General features: G+C 44.0%; 1 protein-coding gene across 14 annotated transcripts in view; it reads right to left on the bottom strand.

The window, feature by feature from the left end:
• Nucleotides 1–22,804, bottom strand: part of LOC139264638 (sickle tail protein) — an 801,407-nt gene that overhangs the window by 10,790 nt on the left and 767,813 nt on the right. For all 14 annotated transcript variants that reach the window (XM_070881417.1, XM_070881420.1, XM_070881418.1 and 11 more), the window contains 5 exons: nucleotides 21,566–22,112; nucleotides 21,250–21,430; nucleotides 20,673–20,830; nucleotides 18,773–18,916; nucleotides 466–585 (listed from right to left, as the gene is read on the bottom strand). In XM_070881417.1, the coding sequence (XP_070737518.1) occupies nucleotides 466–585; nucleotides 18,773–18,916; nucleotides 20,673–20,830; nucleotides 21,250–21,430; nucleotides 21,566–22,112 (1,150 nt within the window). The remainder of the gene's footprint in view (nucleotides 1–465; nucleotides 586–18,772; nucleotides 18,917–20,672; nucleotides 20,831–21,249; nucleotides 21,431–21,565; nucleotides 22,113–22,804) is intronic.

Genomic DNA, 22,804 nt, shown 5'->3' with positions numbered 1-22,804 from the left:
AGGGCTATGGAGAAAGTGTAGGGATGTGGGTTAATTGGATAGTTGTATCAAAGAGATGGCACAGGCATGATGGGCCAAATGGCCTTCTTCAGTACTATATCATTCCAGGACACTGACACTAGATTGGAAATATGTTGCTGGCTAGCTTTCAAAACAAAAAAAAGTCTTCAAAATCATTTTATTTTAATATTTAATCCAATTCTGTGACCAGAATTCTAGGTAACACGTGAGGAGGAATGCTATCTCCATACAAATCCTTTACAGAGGAAGTTAGTGTCTGATACAGAATACAGGGTAACGCTCTGCAGAATCACTGTAAAGATTATTTAAGACACTTTGGCTGGAAAGCATAGAAGGTTCATAAAGTGTTAGGAATTAGACTACAGCAGAGAAGAGATTTGGTTAGTATTGAAGGGGAAAAGATTGGAGCGTAGCAAGCTCACATTCTGATGCCATAGATGTTACCTTCTTTTCTTTGGCTGATAGTAAGGCTGTGGACCTTACATCTTTCGCTTGCATTTCAACTTTCGGCTGTTCAACAACAGTTTTTGAACTTACATCCATAACTGAACATTTCTGGAAAGCCTGAGAGATTAAAGTACAGGATGTTAGCCAAAAAATATATCAACCACATATCACCTTACTGCAGAGTCCAGGAATTTCATTAATGGAGCTAAGGCACAAAATCAGTGTAGGGAAATAAAAACACTGCTCAATTCTTGCTGTCTGAGATCAGCGACAAATTTATACTTTGACTTCAACAGTTAACCAATAAATTGGCATAGGGCAGTTTATTATCGCTTCAATGGCAAAGCTCAACTTCATCACTGATGTAGTCACTGAAGAATTTGAATGCAAAACTCGCATAAAACCTACTTTCTAAACTTCACCAGTTGTGGATGGGACAGGTTAATTCCATTAAACATTTTAATCTTTATAATACATTCAACCATAAGTAGGTGCAGAATGAGACATTTAGCACAAACACTGAAGAACTATCTTTAATGTGAAACGTTTCATTTATTGGTCGTTAGCAATCATTCCAGAAACTGAGCCAGACCTGGATAATCCATAACATATTAAAAGTCTTGCATGTAGTGTACACTTCTTGTAAGCACCACACTTACATCCTATATAACACTTTCGCTGAGGTCATTTCTTGAAAAACATTCCTATTACTATAAAATAGCATATTTTCTGACTCACTGTGAGCAACACCATGGGAGAGCTGGCGGTATTCTGAAAAGAATTTCAGGTATGTTCTCTAACATCTCTCCCTTTCCCCAACCGCATCCGACCACGTGGAGATATTTCCTTGAGTTTAGTGTTTACTCATTCGGTATATTGTCTACACAGGTAATAATTTAGCTTTTGGAAAAATATATCACCTTACAAATTAAAACATACATCTAACTTTTGCAATCTCTGAATTGCTCACAATCACGCCCTTCGAATTCAACAACATTTCTAATAAAGTCCACACTATTAACACCTCGCGTTGCAAACACAGCTGGACAGGATACTGGAGTGCCCCTCACTTTAACCATTGCCTGGAGGCCTGAAATTCCTTAAGTGCGTGTATTTCATTCTATGCAGAATCTGTGTAACCCCCTGCAGTTCAATAAAGAGAATGAAGTGGATTTTTCATAAGGATCTCAGAAGTAACTGAAAGAAAATGAATAAATCAGCTACAGACTTTTTTTTCATAGTACCATAGAATGGTTATAGCACAGAAGATGGCCATACGGCCCATCAAGCCCACTCCCCCATCCTTTCCCCATAGCCCTGAAAATTATTTTCCTTCAGGCACTTATCCAATTCCTTTTTGAAAGCCACGATTGAGTCTGCCTCCAACACATTTTCAGGCAGTGCATTCCAATCCTAACCACTCGCTGCGTAAAAACGTTTTTTCTCATGTCGTCTTTGGTTCTTTTGCCAATCACCTTGAATCTGTGTCCTCTGTTTCTCGACCCTTCTGCCAATGGGAACAGTTTCTCTCCATCTACTCTGTCTCAGACCCCTCATTATTTTGAACACTTCTACCAAATCTCCTCTCGGCCTTCTCTGCTGTAAGAAAACAACCCCAGCTTCTTCAGTCTATCCACGTAACTCAAATCCCTCATCCCTGGAATCATTCTCGTAAATCTTTTTTGCACACTCTCTATGGCCTTCACATCCTTTCTAAAGTGCAGTGCCCAGAATTGGATACAATACTCCAGTTGAGGCCGAACCAGTGTTTCATAAAGATTCATCATAAATTGAGTGGGCAAAAATTTGGCAGATGGAGTACAATGTGGGAAAATGTGAGGTTATCCACTTCGGCAGAAAAAAATAGAAAAGCAAATTATAATTTAAATGGAGAAAAACTGCAAAGTGCTACAGAGGGATCCTTGTGCATGAAACAAAAAAAAGTGAGTATGCAGGTACAGCAAGTAATCAGGAAGGCAAATGGAATGTTGGCCTTTATTGCAAGGGGATAGAGTATAAAAGCAGAGAAGGCCTGCTACAGTTGTACAGGGTATTGGTGAGGCCACACCGAGGGCCCAAAATTGGTCGATGCGTAAGGTCCGCCCATTTCTCGGCGGTACGTCGTTTCACATTGCCGGCATACCGCCAAGACCAAAGAGGACAAAATTGGTCAAAATTTTTTCGGCAGTTTGTCAGCAGCCTGCGGTATGCATCCTGGCTCGATGGGCTGTGCAGCACGGAACTGTGCATGCGCTAATTTTTTTCCCTTTTTTTTTACACAAGCGTTTTATCTGCAATTTCGGGGGTCGGGGTCAAGGGTCACCCGCGACTGCGCAGTGAGTTGAAGAGGAGGGAGAGTGAGAAGGAGCAGCAAGCTAGTTGACGGGCAGTTACTTGAAAAATACCAAATATATTCCTACCAACTAATAATTCTTCCGTTTGAAGACTAAGAGATATTTAACAAAGCAAAAATCACACAAATATAAAGATTACGGCAATGTTAAAAAAGACATCCAAGCGCAGGGTCATCGAGAAGGAGGGAGGTTGAGGGCGTCTACCGTCGATGAGATGGAGTTACCTGCCATTCTGCAGCACATAACAGAGAGGTACTCCAAGCTAAACAAGAGTGGTCTTGGTCGTGAAAAGACCGCCCCCCCGCCCCCCCCACAAAGGAGTCCAACCAAATATGGGATGAGATCGGGGAGGCTATGTCCACTAAAATTACGATGGTACGCACCGGACAAGGTGCCGTAAGAGGTGGAACGACCTGGTGAGGGTAGCAAGAGTAAGTAATGATTTTTGTGTGCGATGTTAAATGGATTGAAGATTTTTACTTTAATTTACTTTACTTTCTGAAGAAGACATCTGCAATAGCAGCCAATCAGTATCGCACATGGGGGGGGGGGCGTGGAGGAGCCTCTTACTGACCTGGAGATCCGTGCCCTGTCCCTGGTTGGGGATAGCAACCGTGCCACCACCAGCATTGGAGATGACCCACTCGCACAAGACGGTAAGCTGAGTAAAATGCAATCTGTGTTGCGGTCCTCTCATATCATGCTGTAACCGCAATGTTGGCCTGATGTAATGTAAGTTTATTGCACTGTAATTTTGGGCTTGTGATGTACTGCAATGTTGGGGGCATGTAACGCAATGCATATATGTAATGTAGTACTACAGCAGAGGTGGACATTTAAGTAAGACTGCGATAAGTCATTGTACTATGTACTCATGTAACCTTGACACCTCCCCTGGTGCCAAGCTTTTTAAATGTTGCTTTGTACTTCCAGACTCGGCTGATTCAGACCACAACGACACAGATGACAGGCCCACTGCCTCCACCCATCCTTCTCCTGACTTCACCTCCATCTCCACCTCCACTGTCTGCTGGATCAGCGGCTCTTCCTCTTCCTCTTCATCAGACAGAGATGATGAAGACAAATAGCCTTCCGGATTCACGAGGGGACCGAGGATCTAGTGAAACGGAGGAACTGAAAAATATCCTTATTAGGCGGGAAATTGTGTTAGGGAAATTGATGGGATTGAAGGCTGATAAATCCCCAGGGCCTGATAGTCTGCATCCCAGAGTATTTAAGGAAGTGGCCCTACAAATAGTGGATGCATTGGTAATCATTTTCCAACAGTCTTATCGAATCTGGATCAGTCCCTATGGACTGGAGGGTAGCTAATGTAACAGCACTTTTTAAAAAAGGAGAGAGAGAGAAAACAGGTAATTATAGACCGGTTAGCCTGACATCAGTCGTGGGGAAAATGTTGGAATCAATTATTAAAGATGAAATAGCAGCACATTTGGAAAGCAGTGACGGGATCGGCCCAAGTCAGCATGGATTTATGAAAGGGAAATTCTGCTTGACAAATCTTCTAGAATTTTTTTGAGGATGTAACTGGTAGAATGGACAAGGGAGAACCAGTGGACGTGGTGTATTTGGACTTTCAAAAGGCTTTGACAAGGTCCCACACAAGAGATTGGTGTGCAAAATTAAAGCACGTGGTATTGGGGTAATGTACTGACGTGGATAGAGAACTGGTTGGCAGACAGGAAGCAGAGAGTTGGGATAAACGGGTCTTTTTCAGAATGGCAGGCAGTGATTCGTGGGGTACCGCAGGGCTCAGTGCTGGGACCCCAGCTATTTACAATATACATTAATGATTTGGATGAGGGAATTGAGTGTAATATCTCCAAGTTTGCAGATGACACTAAGCTGTGTGGCAATGTGAGCTGTGAGGAGGACGCTAAAAGGCTGCAGGGTGACTTGGACAGGTTAGGTGAGTGGGCAAACGCGTGGCAGATGCAGTATAATGTGGATAAATGTGAGGTTATCCACTTTGGTGGCAGATTATTATCTGAATGGCAGCAGATTAGGAAAAGGGGAGGTGCAGCGAGACTTTTGTGTCATGGCATCAGTCATTGAAAGCTGGCATGCAAGTACAGCAGGCGGTGAAGAAGGCAAATGGTATGTTAGCCTTCATAGCTAGGGGATTTGAGTAAAGGAGCAGGGAGGTCTTACTACAGTTGTACAGGGCCTTAGTGAGGCCTCACCTGGAATATTGTGTTCAGTTTTGGTCTCCTAATCTGAGGAAGGACGTTCTTGCTATTGAGGGAGTGCAGCGAAGGTTCACCAGAATGATTCCAGGGATGGCTGGACTGACATATGAGGAGAAACTGGATCAACTGGGCCTTTATACACTGGAGTTAGCAGGATGAGAGGGGATCTCATAGAAACATAAGATTCTGACGGGGCTAGACAGGTTAGATGCAGGAAGAATGTTCCCGATGTTGGGGAAGTCCAGAACCAGGGGTCACAGTCTTAGGATAAGGGGCATTTAGGACTGAGATGAGGAGAAACTTCTTCACTCAGAGAGTTGTTAACCTGTGGAATTCTCTACCGCAGAGAGTTGTTGATGCCAGTTCATTGGATATATTCAAGAGGGAGTTAGATATGGCCTTTACGGCTAAAGGGATCAAAGGGTATGGAGAGAAAGCAGGAAAGGGGTACTGAGTGAATGCTCAGCCATGATCTTATTGAATGGTGGTGCAGGCTCGAAGGGCTGAATGGCCTACTCCTGCACCTATTTTCTGTTTCTATGTAAGACAAAGAGGAAGAGCCGCTGATCCAGCAGCCAGTGGAGGTGGAGATGGAGGAGGATACACCAGCTCCATGTGGGACAGCTGGAACATCCTCCACCACGGAGTCTGTATTCAGGGGATTCCTCCATGGCTCCTCTGATTCTGCCGGACCAAGCCATGTGCAGCAGCACCAACCTCCGTCGCTTTGCCACAGTGACGGAGGTTGGTGCAGGAAAGGTTGGTTGGTTACTGTAGGTGTGTACCAGGACATGGTACGTCTGTCACAGGCCAGTGTCGACATAGGTCGAGAGCTGCTCAAGGCCATGACTACAATAGCCACAAACATCGCTGCTCTTTCAGAGTGGCAGTCGGAGGAAAGTTTGTATATGATCGCCGTGATAGAGCGAACCGCTGACATCATGCGGCAATCGGAGGGATCAGGAAATGGCGCAGAACCCCCCGGTGTCATAGTAGTCAGTTCGACAGCACCCAAGGATGGGGAGCTGACATCATCTTCCAGCCATGAAGCCTGGCTTTCCACATCACGAGCTTCTTCTGAGGCCCCATTTATTGCGCCTGCAATGTCTGAGCCCCAACGACAGCAACAGCACCTGGGGTGCGATGCTGCACGCCGGCTTGGTACCATCACGGGGAGGTCCGGGCTCGGGGCAGTGGGAAAGGGAAGGGTGGGAGTAAGAAAGGGGTGGGGGGGGGGGGGGGGAAATAGTCCCAAGGATGGTGTAGCATGTGGGTTGGATGGGGCAGAGGGCGTGGGCAGGGAAAGTAAAGTGTCTTTTTGTTGTAATTGAAGTTTGATTTGTAAAGTTGTTATTAAATTTGTTATTAAAGTTGTTTTGTAACGTTTTGAAATTGTATAATTTTTACATTTTTACATAAACATTTGAATTGAATTTAAGCACTCTTGCACAGTGTCAAACGTTTGGGGTAACAGTCATCAGGGCTCAAAACCACAGCTCTCCACATTCAAGCAAAGCATTCATTTATGAGCTGACGACGTAACAATTTTGCAGTGGCATGTGCTCCGCGTGCCCTTCGCTATGGTGCTGGGGGAGTGGTGTCATGGGTTCATCTGCAAGCTCCTCGTCATCCTCCTGCCCCTTAATGTCCTCATCGTCCTCCTCCGTCTCCTGCACTCTCTCCTCAGGTGGTCCCGCAGTCCCCTGTGGCAATTTCTGTCCCCGCATGATTGCTAAAATATGCAACATGCAGCACACCACTGTGAACTGAGCAAGCTGCTCAGGGTCATACTGCAGCCTGCCTTCCGAGTGGTCCAAGCATTGTCTTTTCGAAAATATTACGTGTGGCTACATGGCTTTTATTGTATCCTTGCTTGGGTTGTGTGTGAGGGTTCCACGGAGGGGGGGTGGGAGGGGGTCGAGCCAAGTGGCGAGGCTGTACCCTTTGTTCCCCAGCATCCAGTATTTATCTTGTGGCTCAGACTTAAACAGGTCAGACACAGTGCTCTCCCGCAAGATGTGCGCATCATGGATGCTCCCTGGAAAGTAGGCATTCACTGCCATTATGGGCTGTGTCTGGTTGCATACGAGAGCTGCACATTGAGGGAGTGAAGTCCCTTATGCTTTCTGTAGTGTGTGGAGAAAGAGTCAGACTGAACACAGTGAGTTCAAAGTAAATTATGACCTTAGTCTTTTATTGCAGGTCTCGAGTGCCTCTCCAATCTGTGAAGCCTTCTTAAATACCTGTGCTCCCAAGGGATTATGGGATCCCTTGGGACTCCGGGAATGAGCCTTCTGGTGGCTATACAGAGTAAATACCAGTCCACATATACAACAACATTCCCCCCCCAAAGTCAATAGTGTAACTATTTACAATGTGAGTCGACCTGGGGCCCTTCTTGCCCTGGTTGATCGTCTCGGTGTGAAAGCTGGTGTTGTTGAATCATTTGTTGGGCCCTCGCTGGGCTGCTGTGCAGCTGGCCTTGCTGGGCTGCCTGGTGTGTTGGGCCCTGCAGGGCTGCTGTGGATGATGGGTTCTGCTTTGTGGTCAACCATGGTGTCGGTTGCCACTGGTGTGTATGTTGGGGGATCAAAAAAGGTAGGGTCCAAGGTGGGTTGCTCAGGGTAGTCCGTAAATCTGAGTTTGATTTGGTCCAAGTGTTTCCGGTGAATGAGCCCTCTGGTAGCTGTACAGAGTAAATACAAGTCCACATATACAACAACTTTCCATTTGAAAGTTTGACCCGAAACACCCTGCTCCCCTCTTTGGCCACGACAGTGCCGGGAAGCTACTTGGGACCTTGTCCATAATTTAATACAAATACAGGATCATTGATTTCAATCTCACAAGTCACATTTGCGCTATCATGGTATGCACTTTGTTGAAGCCGCCTGCTCTCTACCTGTTCATGTAGATCAGGGTGAACTAACGAGAGCCTTGTCTTGAGTGCTCTTTTCATGAGCAGTTCAGCGAGTGGGATCCCAGTGAGTGAGTGGGGTCTCGTGCGGTAGCTAAGCAGGACTCAGGTTAAGCAAGTCTGCAGTGAGCCTTCAGTTACTCTCTTCAAGCCTTGACTGATGGTTTGCACTGCTCTCTCTGCCTGACCATTGGACGCTGGTTTAAACGGGGCAGATGTGGCATGTTTGATCCCGTTACGGGTCATGAATTCTTTGAACTCAGCGCTGGTAAAACATGGCTCGTTGTCGCTCACCAGGACATCAGGTAAGCCGTGTGTGGCAAATATGCTTTCAGTAGTGGCAGCAGACATACTAGCCAATATTATCGCACATTCAATCCACTTGGAGTACGCGTCTTCAACCACAAGGAACGGGCCTGCATAGTCGACGTGTACCCCCGACCACAGTTTGGAGGGCCAAGACCATAAACTTAGCGCCGCCTTCCTGGGTACATTGCTTAACTGCGAGCATGTATTACATCTATGAACGCAGGACTCAAAGTCCGCATTTATACCGGGCCACCGCACGTGGGATCTGGCTATCGCTTTCATCATTACGATGCCTGGGTGGGTACCGAGGAGGTCATTGATGAAGGTGTCTCTGCCCTTCTTGGGGACCACTACTCGATTGCCCCACAGAAGGCAGTCTGCCTGTATAGACATTTCATCTTTGCGCCACTGGAACGGCTTTATCTCTTCCTGCATTTCCACTGGGACACTGGACCAGCTCCCGTGAAGTACACAGCTTTTGACTAGAGATAATAAGGGGTCCTGGCTTGTCCAGGTTTTGATCTGCCGGGCAGTGACGGGTGATTGCTCACTCTCAAATGCTTCCATAACCATGGCTAGATCTGTGGGCTGCGCCATTTCCACCCCCGTGGTGGACAATGGCAGCCTACTGAGAACATCGGTGCAGTTTTCTTTGCCTGACCTATGGCGGATGGCGTAGTTGTATGCGGACAACGTGAGCGCCCATCTCTGGATGAGGGCCGATAAGTTGGTATTTATCCCTTTACTCTCGGAGAACAGGGATATAAGTGGCTTATGGTCAGTTTCCAATTCGAATTTTAGCCCAAACAGGTATTGATGCATTTTCTTTACGCCATAGACACACGCTAACGCTTCTTTTTCAATCATGCTGTAGGCTTTCAGCCTTAGACAGACTCCTGGATGCTTAAACAACCGGTTTGCAGTTTCCTGAAATCATTAGCTTGTTGCAGTACACACCCATCACCATATGACGACGCATCACATGCTAGTACCAAACGCTTACATGGATCACACAACACAAGCAATTTGTTTGAGCATAACAATTTTCTCGCTTTTACAAAGGCATTTTCTTGGCTTTTGCCCCAAACCTATTCGCCCCCTTTTCGTAGTAAGACATGCAGTGGTTCTAGCAATGTGCTGAGACCCGGTAAGAAGTTACCAAAGTAGTTCAAGAGTCCCAGAAATGACCACAGCTGTCACGTTCTGTGGCCTCGGTGCGTTCTCGATTGCCTCCGTCTTCGTGTTGGTGGGCCTGATGCCGTCCGCCACAATCCTCCTTCCCAGGAACTCTACTTCAGGCGCCAGGAAAACACACTTCGAGTGTTTAAACCTGAGCCCCACGTGGTTGAGTCATCTAAGAACCTCCTCCAGGTTCTGCAGATGCTCGACTGTGTTCCGACTCGTGACCAAGATGTCGTCCTGGAAGAGCACAGTGTGTGGAACCGACTTCAGTAAACTTCCCATGTTTCTCTGGAATATCGCCACCGCTGATCGGATTCCAAACGGGCATCTGTTATAAACAAAAAGACCTTTGTGCGTATTGATGCAGGTGAGGGCATTCGATGATTCCTCCAGTTCCTGCGTCATGTAGGTTGAAGTCAGATCCAGCTTCGTGAACATCTTTCCTCCCACCAGCGTTGCAAAGAAGTCGTCAGCTTTTGGTAGTGGGTATTGGTCCTGCAGGGAGAAACGATTGATCTGACGGTGCCGTATCCCTTGAGGACTGGGACAATAGGACGGCCCACTCGCTGAACTCGATCGGTGAAATGATGCCCTCTCATTGCAGCCGGTCTAGCTCGATCTCTACCCTTTCTCTCATCATGTACGGTACTGCTCTCGCCTTGTGATGGCTGGGTCGCGCCCCCGGAATTAGGTGGATCTGCACTTTTGCTCCTTGGAATTTCCCGATGCCTGGTTCGAACAGTGAAGGAAATTTGTTTAAGATCTGGGCACACGAAGTGTCGTCAGCGGGCGATAGCGCTCGGTTGTCGTCCCAGTTCCAGCGTCTCTTTCCCAGCCAGCTCCTGCTGAGCAGCGTGGGACCATTGCCCGGTACCACCCAGAGTGGTAGCTTGTGCACCGCTCCATCGTAGGAGACCTTTTCGGTAGCACTGCCGATTACAGGAATCAGTTCTTTTGTGTAAGTTCTTAGTTTCGAGCGAATTGGAGTTAAGACTGGCCTTGAGGCCCTGATGCACCACAACCTTTCGAAAGTCTTTTTGCCCATGATGGACTGGCTTGCGCCCAGATCCAGCTCCATTGACACCGGGAGTCCATCAACATTCAGCATTATCGGGGGACAATTCGTGGTGAATGTGTGTACCCCATGTACCTCTGCCTCCTCTATCTGAGGCTCGGTTTTGTTGTGATCCTCTTCTGTAGTGGTTTGCAGGTTTAACAGGCTTAGCAGCTCACCTGCACACTTGTTGGAAGTGTCCCATTGTTCCACAGCCCTTGCAAACGCATCCTTTGAATCGGCAAGAATGGAAACGATAATCACCCCCGCAGCGCCAACAGGTGTTAATGGCCTTGCATTCATCACCCTTGATGGTGGACTCTCAGACATCTGTGGACATGTAGCTGCAGGTATGTCTGACCTGCCCTGTACGTTACGATTCGAAAACAACATCACTTTGTTCACAGTACTTGTAGCAGCACTTATGTGCTGAGAGATATGCTTAGTATTGTCACTGGTGGCAATGAACGCCTGGGCTATCGCTATGGCCTTGCTCAAGTTGGGGTCTCTATAGTCAAAAGTTTGCTAAATATGGTTTCGTGGCCAATGCCAAATACGAAAATGTCTCTGAGCATGTGCTCCAAATGTCCTTCAAATTCGCAAAGTCCTGCAAGGCATCTTAGCTCGGCGACATAACTCGCCACTTCCTGGCCTTCAGACCTTTTGGAGGTGTAGAACCGGTACCTCGCCATCAGAACGCTTTCCTTTAAGTTCAAATGTTCTCGGACCAGTGTGCACAAATCATCGTACGATTTCTCCGTGGGTTTCGCTGGAGTGTGCAGGTTTTTCAAGAGGCCATACGTTGGTGCCCCACAGACGGTGAGGAGGATCGCCCTTCGTTTGGCAGCGCTCTCTTCCCCATCTAACTCATTGGCCACGAAGTATTGGTTGAGTCGCTCCACAAAGGTTTCCCAATCATCTCCCTCTGAAAATTTCTCCAGGATGCCCACTGTTCTCTGCACCTTTGGGTTTGCTATCTGTATTTCGTCGCCAGTTGTAGAATGTGGAGAAAGAGTCAGACTGAACACTGTGAGCTCAAAGTAAAGTGTGACTTTAGATTTTTATTGCAGGTCTTCAGAGTGCCTCTCCAACCTGTGAAGCACTCTTAAATACCTGTGCTCCCAAGGGATTATAACTTTCTATCTTAATAAGTTACTCAGTAATAGTAAATATACCCTTTCCAATCAAAATCGCACTGTAAAATCACTGTTCACCTCAGAAATACAGAGCTGCTGCTTTAGCTGACGGATCCCGATTTCCAAAATGGCAGTTCCATGCATTCCACCCATTCTCACCAACTTACCATCGCGTAAAACCACCTTTTCCAGTACGGTATGCAGGTGGTATGCTGGCGGTATGCAATAAAAATCATACTTTTTGGGCTGTATGCGGGCGGTCCTGCACGGTGGACGGTATGACAATGATGAATATTCCGCCGAGTGGTATGTAGGTGTTTTTGGATCAAAATCGCATTTTTGGGCGGCATGCGGGCGGTATGTCTACTAATTTCAGCCCCCTAGAGTACTGCGCACAGTTTTGGTCTCCGTATTTTAAGGAAGGATATACTTGCATTGGAGGCTGTTCAGAGAAGGTTCACTACGTTGATTCCGGAGAGGAGGGGGTTGGCTTATGAGGATAGGTTGAGTAGGTTGGGCCTCTGCACATCGGAGTTCAGAAGACTGAGAGGTGATCTTATTGAAACGTATAAGATCACGAGGAGGATGCAGACAGGATATTTCCACTCATAGGAGAAACTAAAACTAGAGGGCACAGTCTCAGAACAAGGGGCTGCGTATTTAAAACTGAGATGAGGAGAAATTTCAGTTGTTAATCTGTGGAATTCTCTGCCGCAGAGAACTGTGGAGGCTGGGTCATTGAATATATTTAAGATGCAGATAGAGAGATTTTTGAGCGATAAGGGAATAAAGGGTTATGGGGAGCGGGCAGGGAAGTGGAGCTGAGTCCATGATCAGATCAGCCATGATCTTATTAAATGGCGGAGCAGGCTTGAGTAGGCCTATTCCTGCTCCTATTTTTTATGTTCTTATGTTTGTGATCTATGCCTCTATGAAGCCCAGGATCTTGTATGCTTTTTTAACCACTTTCTCAATCTGCCCTGCCACCTTCAACGATTTGTACACATATACCTCCAAATCTCTCTGTTCATGCACCCTCGACAGAATTGTACTCTTTATTTTATATTGCCTATCAAAATGTGTCACTTTGCATTTTTCTGCATTACATATCATCTGCCACGTGTTCACCTATTTCACCAGCCTGTCTATGTCTTCTTGAAGTCTATTGCTATCCTCCTCACTGTTCACTATACTTCCAAGTTTTGTGTCATCTGCAAATTTTGAAATTATGCCCTGTGTACCCAAGTCCAAGTCATTAATATATATCAAGAAAAGCAGTAGTCCGAGTACCGACCCGTGGGGAACACCTTCCTCCAGTCTGATAAAACAACCATTCACCACAATTCTGTTTCCTGCCACGTAGCCAATTTCGTATCCATGCTGCCACTGTCCGTTTTATTTCACGGGCTTCAACTTTGCTGGCAAGCCTCTTTATGGCACTTCATCAAACGCCTTTTGGAAGTCCATATACACCACATCAACCACATTTCCCTCATCAACCCTCTCTCTGTTACCTCATCAAAAAACTCAATCAAGTTAGTTGAACAAGATTTGCCTTCAACAAATCTGTGCTGGCTTTCCTTAATTAATCCACACTTGTCCAAGTGACTGTTAACTTTGTCCTTGATTATCGTTTCCAAAACCTTCCCCACTAATGAAGTTAAACTGACTGGCCTGTACTTGCTGGGTTTATCCTTACACCATTTGAGCAAGGGTGTAACATTTGCAATTCTCTCGTCCTCTGGCACCACCCCCCGTATTAAGGAGGATTGGAAGATTATTGCGAGTACCTCCGCAATTTCCTCTTTAACCTCCCTCAGCATCCTAGGATGCATCCCATCTGGTCCTGGTGACTTATCAACTTTAAGTACAGCCAGCCTTTCTATTACTTCCTCTTTATCAAATCTTATCTCCACTATGTCCTCTTTGCACTATGACTTTGGCAGCATCTTCTTCCTTGGTGAAGACAGAGGCAAAGTATTGATTTAGTACCTCAGCCATGCCCTCTGCCTCCATGCGTAGGTGGCTATTTGGTCCCTAATCAGCCCTGCCCTCCTCTTACTACCCAGTTATTATTTAAGTGCCTATAGAAGAATTTTGAATTCCCTTTTACGTTGGCTACCAATCTATTCTCACACTCTCTCTTTGCCCCTCTTATTTTCTTTTTCACTTCCCCTTTGAACTTTCTATATTCAGCCTAATTCTCACTTGTATTCTCAACCAGACATCTGTCATACGTGCTCTTCTTCTGCTTCTTCTTACTCTCTATCTTTTCGTCATCCAGGAAGCTCTGGTTAGTTATGTTATCTCTTTAGATGCTCTGATAATGACTCCATGAGGCAATGTATTGCACTTGAACTGTAGTGACCTCAGTCCATTTAATATAACTCCAGAGTGAGGATCACACATGGTGGCCTGCCTTTTATACTAGACCTGGCACACCTGTACAGGTAACCTACAAGTCTCCCACTGCAGTGCCCTCTGGTGGCACAACTTAGTGACCATACAGCTGCTGTACAAGTTTCCCAAAAATAGGAGCAAATCCAGTTAAAACTTGGGCCCAATGTCTGTAACTTTGAGAGTTAGAAGATTGTTCTGCAAAATACTTCAGACAATAGAAATTTATATTTCTGAATAATAGATTCATTATTGATACAAAAAAATTCAACCTTAAAAAAAATACCCTAACATTATTCCACGTACCGCTGCGTAGAAAGTGCAAACAGCGCAACTCTGGCACACATTTGAATCAGGAAAACTAAATAATCGTAAGATTAGCTTACAATGATTGCTACACAGTGCTCAGTGGGATTCCTTGAGAGGTTTGGTCTCGGATTACAGTCACACTTCTCATCGTAACATTGAAGAGGAGGTGAAGGTTTAGTGCAAACATTTGCCCAGCTGCCTCTGAACATTTTAAATCAGTCTTGACAACACTTTTCACCAGAATGATACTATTTGAAAGGAAGGATTTTACTCTCAAGAGGAAAAAGGTTAATACAAAGACTCCATTATCTTTGCTCATTCACCGAACTGTTAGAATTCAGAGCCAGTGAAGTTTCCAGTCAGTGATGGTTTTGTTGTGGTACTTTGAATTTTGAATGACAACAGCCATTTTTATTAACATCCTTTCTCTCATCTTCATACTTTGAGATAATTTCCAATATTCTGAAGTAATTACGTTGATCTGTATTCCTCCCCCTCCCCCCTCCCACACCCAGTTAGAGAACCATTTTATTTTGCTCTTATTCCCCCTGTGGCAAAGAGCAAAAGGGCAGCTGAGTAACCTGCTCCTGGGCATCATCCAAAGCTGCTCCAGAATCTATACTCAGAGTCAATGGCTGACTTAGCTCCCTGCAGGAAAAAGCACTTTTGTCTCAATGCCATCATCATGCAGAGCTTGATGGAGGAAATCCAATTCTGTTTAAATGCTGGCACTCTCCCACCAGTGCTTTGAATTGTGTTTATCATCATTTGCACCCCCCCCCCACCCCCCCCACATACTCTGGCCATATTGACACAGAGAAAAATGTCAACTATGTGGATTGTTTCCAATGACAGGCTTGAAAATGTGTAGCCTTCCATAAACTATAAATTGTTTTTCATATAATTTGCCTCAACCATTCACAATCGAACATAAATCTCAAAATTAAGTTTTAACAGAAACAAGATACAAATGTCACAAATGGCTAAGTTATAATCAAAACACTCTCTCTCTCTAATCAGGAGCAACACTTTTCAAAAAACTCAAGTGCCATTAGCCACATAATCTGCATTTGAAGTTTATAAAGTAGTCCTTAGGGTGGGTAAGTAATTGTTAAACTGGTTAGTTGGGATGAAATAGAAGAACCCCTTTAATGACATATTTCAGAGAAGGAGTTGTCCAGTGAGGGTGAACTTAGTTCTGTCACCCATACAGTTGCTCAGTTATTGACCCAACATTGAGTGAGTGCATCAGAGGAAGCCTTATAGAAATAATGGACAAATAGGTTGGCACAGCATTCAGTAAAGATTACTCTATCACATTTTTCAAAATTTCACTTGTTCTTTGCTAAGTCGCTTTTAATCTACAAATTCCACCTCAACTGCTTTAGATCTCTTCTCAGCAATTGACTTTCGTTTCTAGTAATTTGGCCACTAACAACCGTACTACTTGAGGGTCAGGTCAGAAACACCCTAAGGATTACAATATACCACTAGTTATTTGAAGTGTTTCTCCTTTCCTCTCTCCCCAAATAATTTATCAGCAAATGTTGCTGGATTATTTTTGATTAAATAGATCACACACTTGAAGTTTAGATGTTGTATTATTTACCAGTTTAGCTCCATCTATGGTTCCTACACTGTAATTTGAGATGTTACACTTCTGATATACCAATGTGGATACCAGTCAAATGTTGACATTTCATTTTAAAAAGGTCCCCACAGGCTGCATAGTCAGCTACTCAGTCATACAAAAATCAACTTTTATCCCATCATTCATGGCTTTTGGCTTTGGGATGGAATAAGATAACAAGGTCTATTTCAAGATCCAACCATAAGTCCCAATGTTCCTAATCAAAACTTTACACCAAAAGTCATATTAGAAACATGTATCCTATTATCATTTGGTATCTGTGGCATATATAGAAACGAGCAAAACAATGCTAATGAAATGTTACTAAGTCATTTATGAGATTAACTCAACCATGAGCACTCATTGCAGCTTCTCCATACACATTACAAAACAGCCAGTTGAGACTATTCAAACGACAATTTGGCTTTCTTCATGAAAGTATTATGTACCTAGTACACTTAGTTCCAAAAACACATCAGGGAGACAAGCATAATAATTTTGTCATCAAAGTAAAGAAAGGGACACAACACAACAGGTGCTGCAAACTTCTTATTCACATTGGCCAATTCACCAAAACCCACTGCAGGTAAATTGAGCTGACAGGCATTTCACAATACTGCATTCAAATGGAGGTCCCAGCTTTCCTTGTCATGTTAAGCAGCAAATGTCACTTGTCAACCAAATTGCAACACATGTGCCAGGAAGAATAACAAAATGCAAAAAAATGTTCGCTAAAAACATGCATGAATAATTCATGAAGAAGTTGCGATAAGTGTGATCAAATAACCAGCTGACAAACACGTTCTGATGTGGACATCCTTTCAAAAGCTTCAATGCAATCGCCCCACTCCAAATTCAGACTGCACCAAAACTAACGACTCAATCCACTGTCACATCTCTGAGGCGCATTTAAACAGCACATTGTTCACTAGCCGGTTGGTTTTCTCAATTTATCAATTCAGAGTTTGGTTAAGTAAAAGCAGACAATGAGCATATTAACAAAATTGTTGCATCACAAAACTGAGATTCAGCAGATAGTTTTTTCTTTCCCTGCCTTTCCATTGCTAATATCTTACTAATGCCCCATTTTTATTACTGAACTGTCTCTATTACAAGTAGCTCTGCATTATAAACCTACTCCTTTGCTGCTGAATTGTCTAGTTTATACTGCAGAGCAAATTTAGCAACAGTGGATTAACGGTGCCTAAACGTTGCAAAGCAATCACACCAGCACGAGTTTCATGCAAAATCAAATCTCCAACTTTATGAACGTGATCAAAGGCCCTTTCCTGATGTTGGTGAAAGACTAGTAGAAACCAGCAATGCAAAAGAGGGGTCAGCCCTTCCTTCAGCCTATCCAGGTGGTCAGACGTAGCACAGGAAGCTGCCTCCCAAGTATGTTTTGGTGCCTTTAACAACTCTGCTGTTGGTTTATTTACATTACAGGCTTGCCTGCAGCCATTGCCATCTGTAAAGTGAATGGGGTATTAGACTGCTTGGAACTCTTCAGTTTGTTACTTTGGCTATTTCTGATCCTGCAACACTTTGACAGACCTCATATTCACATCTTTGCATTATTTTCAAAATCTAACAATCCTACAAGAGACCAAAGCAAATGACGCAGGAGAGCAATGTGTTCGTGGTAATGTACATCATTCCACAGGGCAACATTCTAAGGTGTTCAAAATAATGCACGCTAACATTAGTTTAACATTTACTTTACTACACTCCCAGACAGCAGCCCCAACTTCAACGGCAATGCGGCAAAATAAGTGATTGTTGATACTATCCCCAGAAGGTCCTGGGCATGTGTGGAGGCAGTGCTGTCCTCCTTTCCCTCATAGTGATAGGAACAAGGTTGACGGATGTGGAGGCAGCCATGCTTGCTGGCTGGCAGTCGGTTGCACTGTTCAACCTGCCTGCACAGGCAATGAAAGCAGTTTTACACCCAGCAACCATTAGGGAATGTTCTACAGCCCAAAGCAAAGATACAAAATCCAATTTTAAAATAAATGTGCATGTGGAAGCTTGTGTGTGTGCAGTTGCTTTTGGTGGCCTCCGTTGCTATGGATTCTACAGTGGAATATAAAACAGAGCCATTTTCACCACACTGGGATCCTGAGGCATTATTGCAATATTAAAAGCATTGTAGACTGCGAATCTAGCAATGTTACTTTTAATCTTCTAACCACCCCACATACATCTATACACTATAATAAAAAGCAGTGTATTTGACTTTATTCACAAAATGCAATTGTAAAATGTTTCTGCTTTTGTTGTTTTCAGGATCAGCTTACTTTGTCTCCTTCAACCCCCTCAGGCCATGGACGAACTGAGACGGATCATTTCTCGGCCTTCTGCCAATGCTACTCTAAACTACCTGTTAGAAGATGATCGAGCATAGCCTCAAGGCAATGTCCCTGATTTTCTTCAGAGGCCCTCACTCCCGTGTCTCATCTCTTCGGCCAGGTGCAGCCCACAATTTGACAACATTTGCACACTTCTTTACAGCTAATGCAGCTGACACTGGGAATTTGGCAGCACAAGGCTTTCAACTTGCACCACACTTTTAATGGATTCAGAATAACCAGCATTACATTTTCAGAATAAACTTTAGAAACATTTTAAAGCTAAACTGGTCTAGTCATCAAAGTTTAAAATAGTCGTAACCTCAGAATCATTGTTCAAGTCTCTGTTAGAAGAAATAAAATGACAAATGCCCCAATAAATGATTGTTGGGAGTTTGACAACATTTGCAGTTTGTTTCTTTGCTTTGCTTCCATTACTATTTGTAGTCCATATTTACCTGTAGTTCTGCCAGTATTCGGTCACCCTCATCTTCATCATCTTTGATGGCAGAAGCCATTATTGAGGCAGAAGTCTGTGCCATTTCCTTCACTTCCACAGGACTTCTTGGTGACTTGAGTAACGCTGGACTATTCTCTTCAGACTATCAAAAAAACAACAACAGTATCCTTTTACCCAGTATACTTTAACAAAAATGGGAACATTCTATTGGGAATGGTACATAGCACAACATTATTTCCTTATTTGGCAATCTCACTCAGAGACACTAAGAATGGCTGGTGTGGGAAATGGAAAATATCACACTGGTGCAGTAAGTACTGCTCTTCTGAGGTTAGACCTGAGGCACATTACTGGAGCAAGGTGGACGAGCTTTACTCTGTATCGAACTATGCTCTACTGCACCTTGTAGTATTTGATGCTGACCCCGGATGCCTGAACTGGGTGCTTCTTCCAGTTCACGGCACTGATGTTATCCACCTTACTTAGCATAAAATTCACCACAGAAAATAGTACATTTTACAAAAGAAAATCCCAATGAATGTCTTCTCACAGTACCATAGAATTGTAGTAGATATTACAAACCTCAAAAGTCCAACAAATCGATATCAATACTGATGACAACTCCTCTTCTTATGAAATGCCCTTCTAGGCAATACATTGGCTGGAACTCTGCCCCTTGAATGCAGACATTAATATGGAGAGTTATTCATCACCTGCTAAGCCAAAGATCTGGCTCTTGTACCATGGAAAGACTCTGGTTTCTCCCTTGGAGCTCAAGAAGTGTCTATTTTTGAGATATCTATTCTCACTATGGTGCTGCTGCCAGCATTTTGTTGGGACATCAAATATTTTAACACCTGCTTAGGATTTCTAAAGCTATGATAAAAATATTGTAATTTAGTTCCATTTGGAAACTACAGAGTTTGGGACAAAGCATTCATGCCATCGCCACAGAGGCGAAATATTAACTATTTTCATTTCCCACAAGATGTTTTCAGAATACAAGTATAACCACTGAAGTGTGTAGCATTCATGATGAAAACCAGCTTTGCACCCAACCTTTGCTGAAAAATTATAAGAAGCCGGTCCAAAGAATGAAAATCAGTCTCAGTTTCCTGAAAATATGAAACAAAATTTTCTCTTTATTGATATTATTCTTGATATGTTTGACCATTACTAAAATTGGTATAGGTGGGCCCATTGCTCTTAAATATTCCGCTTGTGAGAACATATGTAACACAGCACAGCCCAATCTTTAAAAGTACATACCTATTTAAGACAGCTGACAATTTATTGGTTAGGAAACCCTAGTTATAACTATCTGTTACTGAGGTATTGATAGATCTATTTATTCACACACTTCAAAAAATACTGCCATGTGTTGGGGTAGTGCATAGGTGCTCCCACATGGTGCCTGGAATGCCAGGATACAAATTTGCACCTATATTATCCCATAGAGAGTTCTCCAATCCAGCCGGGTAGTCAAGGGGACTCCTCAAGCAAAGATTCTCACAAGGGAGCAAGAAACAGAGCATGCAAATCCCTTCAGACTGGCCCAGAATTGTGACAGTAGATTACCTGCAAATCCTATGTGTGGGGCAATCTAACAAGAGGGAAAGATAAAATATCTTAACAATGGGTTTTGAAAGTACACCCTCGTCAGGCATATAAGATTAAGAGGTAACTACAGCTCATTATTGGGGAGGGATTATTGCGATGAGGAGCAAAAAAAAGTTGAGGAATGCTTATCCTTTAATCAAATGTAGAAAATCAATGGAAACATCTACACCCGGATTGAGATTATTTATGCAGATCAGGAGTTTCCCCATCTTGCACTTTGACCTTTATGTAATACTTGGATTAACACAATCATCCATTGTCCAGAACCAGATACCTACTGTAACCGGACTGCCTTCCTTCCTGGTAGTAAATATCACTTCTCCAGATCTCGTAGTTGTCAGGCCAGAGCCAGGTGGATAGAATCTGCGTGGAGGAGGTGGTGGTGGTGGGGATTTCATGGGTTTCTCATTTCCTGGTTCAGTTAGTGTCATCTCTTCTGCAAGAAACAATGCAGGACACGTCACTGTACCGCACTCAAAATGCTCACCCATCGGTACTGACACAAAGTATGGAGTAGGGCAGGTTGATGTCACGGGCCATCATCTGGGGCTCGGATGACAATAGACTTAAAATATAATCTTGCTGCTTTTCAGCCCTTTCAAAACTTACAAATAAGCAGCCCTGTCACTATGTAGTCTATGTAGCACTTGTGCTTGAGATCATTTCAAATCTTGATTGCTACTTACCTCAACTGTAGATAAAAAGTTAGTTTTAACAGTTTGTTACTGCTCTTCTCAGAATCTTACCCTTTTATCATCAGTGACCTTCATTAAACATATCAAGGGGTCGATGTTGGTTAACTTAAACCACCTCAGCCTACTATTTATTTTTGCCACTAGATGTTAAGTTCCATACCTAGTTGTTTCATTCCATCCGCTTCCTCTGGTTTTACAATTGTTTTTTGTTCAGGTTCCACTTCCAAGCTAGGAATTCCTTTCATCATATTTGCCTGTGCCTCCTCCAGGAGTCGCTCGAACTCCTTCTCATCGTACTGATTCATGTTTTGTCTTTTTTCTTCCCATTCTCTCTCCGCTGCCTGTAATCCAATATAAAAGTAGATCCTGTGATTTACATACATTTGAGCTGGGTTAAGAATGACCAAGAACCCACTTAAAATAGACAGAATGATCGACAAGGTAAAGGCCATCTCGAAAAGTAAACTCAAGGGTACCTCAATGGTCATTTTCCGGTGAATGCCTTTTTTGGTACTTGCAGCATGAATTTCATCAATGAAGAGATTTTGACCAGAAGGAGCCTGGGCAATTGATGATGAACTCTGAAACTGGTGAGCCGGAGCACTTTGGATTTGAGGTACTCCATTGGTCGACTCCTGAGATCGTTTTGTAATAACCGGAGGGGACTGGACCTGCTGCTGAACGGTGACTGATGCATTCTGGGATTGTTTGGGCATGACGAGAGGACTCTGGGTAGGGTGAACCAATGCGGAGGAGTGACGAGATTGGTGAATCAGGACCGGAGAGCTTTGGACATGGTGGACGACCAAATGTGACTCTGACTTCACCAGGGAATTCTGGGCCTCGTGGAGTGTACCTGGGGGGCTTTGAGGGAGAGCTTGTGCAATAGCAGCATGCTCCTGAACTTGCAAGGGAGAATCTTTGGACATTTCAGACTCTACAGCTGTGATCATAGTTTCTGTGTTGCTCTTCTGCGATAGATGTGTGGGTTCTGTTCCTCTCAAAAGGTCTTCAGTCACAAGTCTGTGAACAAATTGAAGCTTTTTAAAGAATAGACATTTTGTGGAGTAAATGTTACACAAAACAAAAAAATAAATGTTTTTAAGGAATACATTTGGAGTAATCAGCACTGGAAAGTGAGTTGTAGCAGGGCTAATTACTAAACTAACGTACTAACTGCTAGCTTAGGTGCAAAACCCAACTTTGCAGTCCAGGCAAAATCCACAAAGCTAACCAAAAGTGTGCTGAACTGAGCTAACTGATCAATATCGCAGGGTCAGGAGATCCGTATAGTTGATGTAAGTTCCCAGAACAGCTTTGGCCTTGCACTACAAGTATCTTAACAGAAGATTAAGAAAATCTAGCAAGCAACCCAATGAAGTATCTGTGGATTAGAGACACTGAGCAGCATAGCACCCAACCCGTTTGATGACTGGCAAAGTGGACGTGTTCTTCCATGGGGTAGGCAAGAGGAGGATTGATCTGTTTAGCACTCCAGGGTGCCCTCTTCAATCACCTCGTCTGTCACTGAAAATGTGAGAGCGCATAAACCATCAACTAACCATAGATTGAGGTTCGAGAAGACTGGATACAGCAACTATAACAGCTTTGGTGTGGGGCCACAAGATCATTCGTTTAAAAGTGTGGGAATAAATACAGAACTTTCTGTTTGCAACATTTCCGCTGTTGGCGCCTGCGTGGACCCATAGCCTTGC

Source organism: Pristiophorus japonicus, chromosome 5 (genome assembly GCF_044704955.1).
Source record: "Pristiophorus japonicus isolate sPriJap1 chromosome 5, sPriJap1.hap1, whole genome shotgun sequence".
In the NCBI taxonomy this organism is placed as follows: Eukaryota; Metazoa; Chordata; class Chondrichthyes; family Pristiophoridae; genus Pristiophorus; species Pristiophorus japonicus.
Note: the sequence above shows the minus strand (reverse complement) of the source record. Positions and strands in the feature narration are given on the sequence as shown.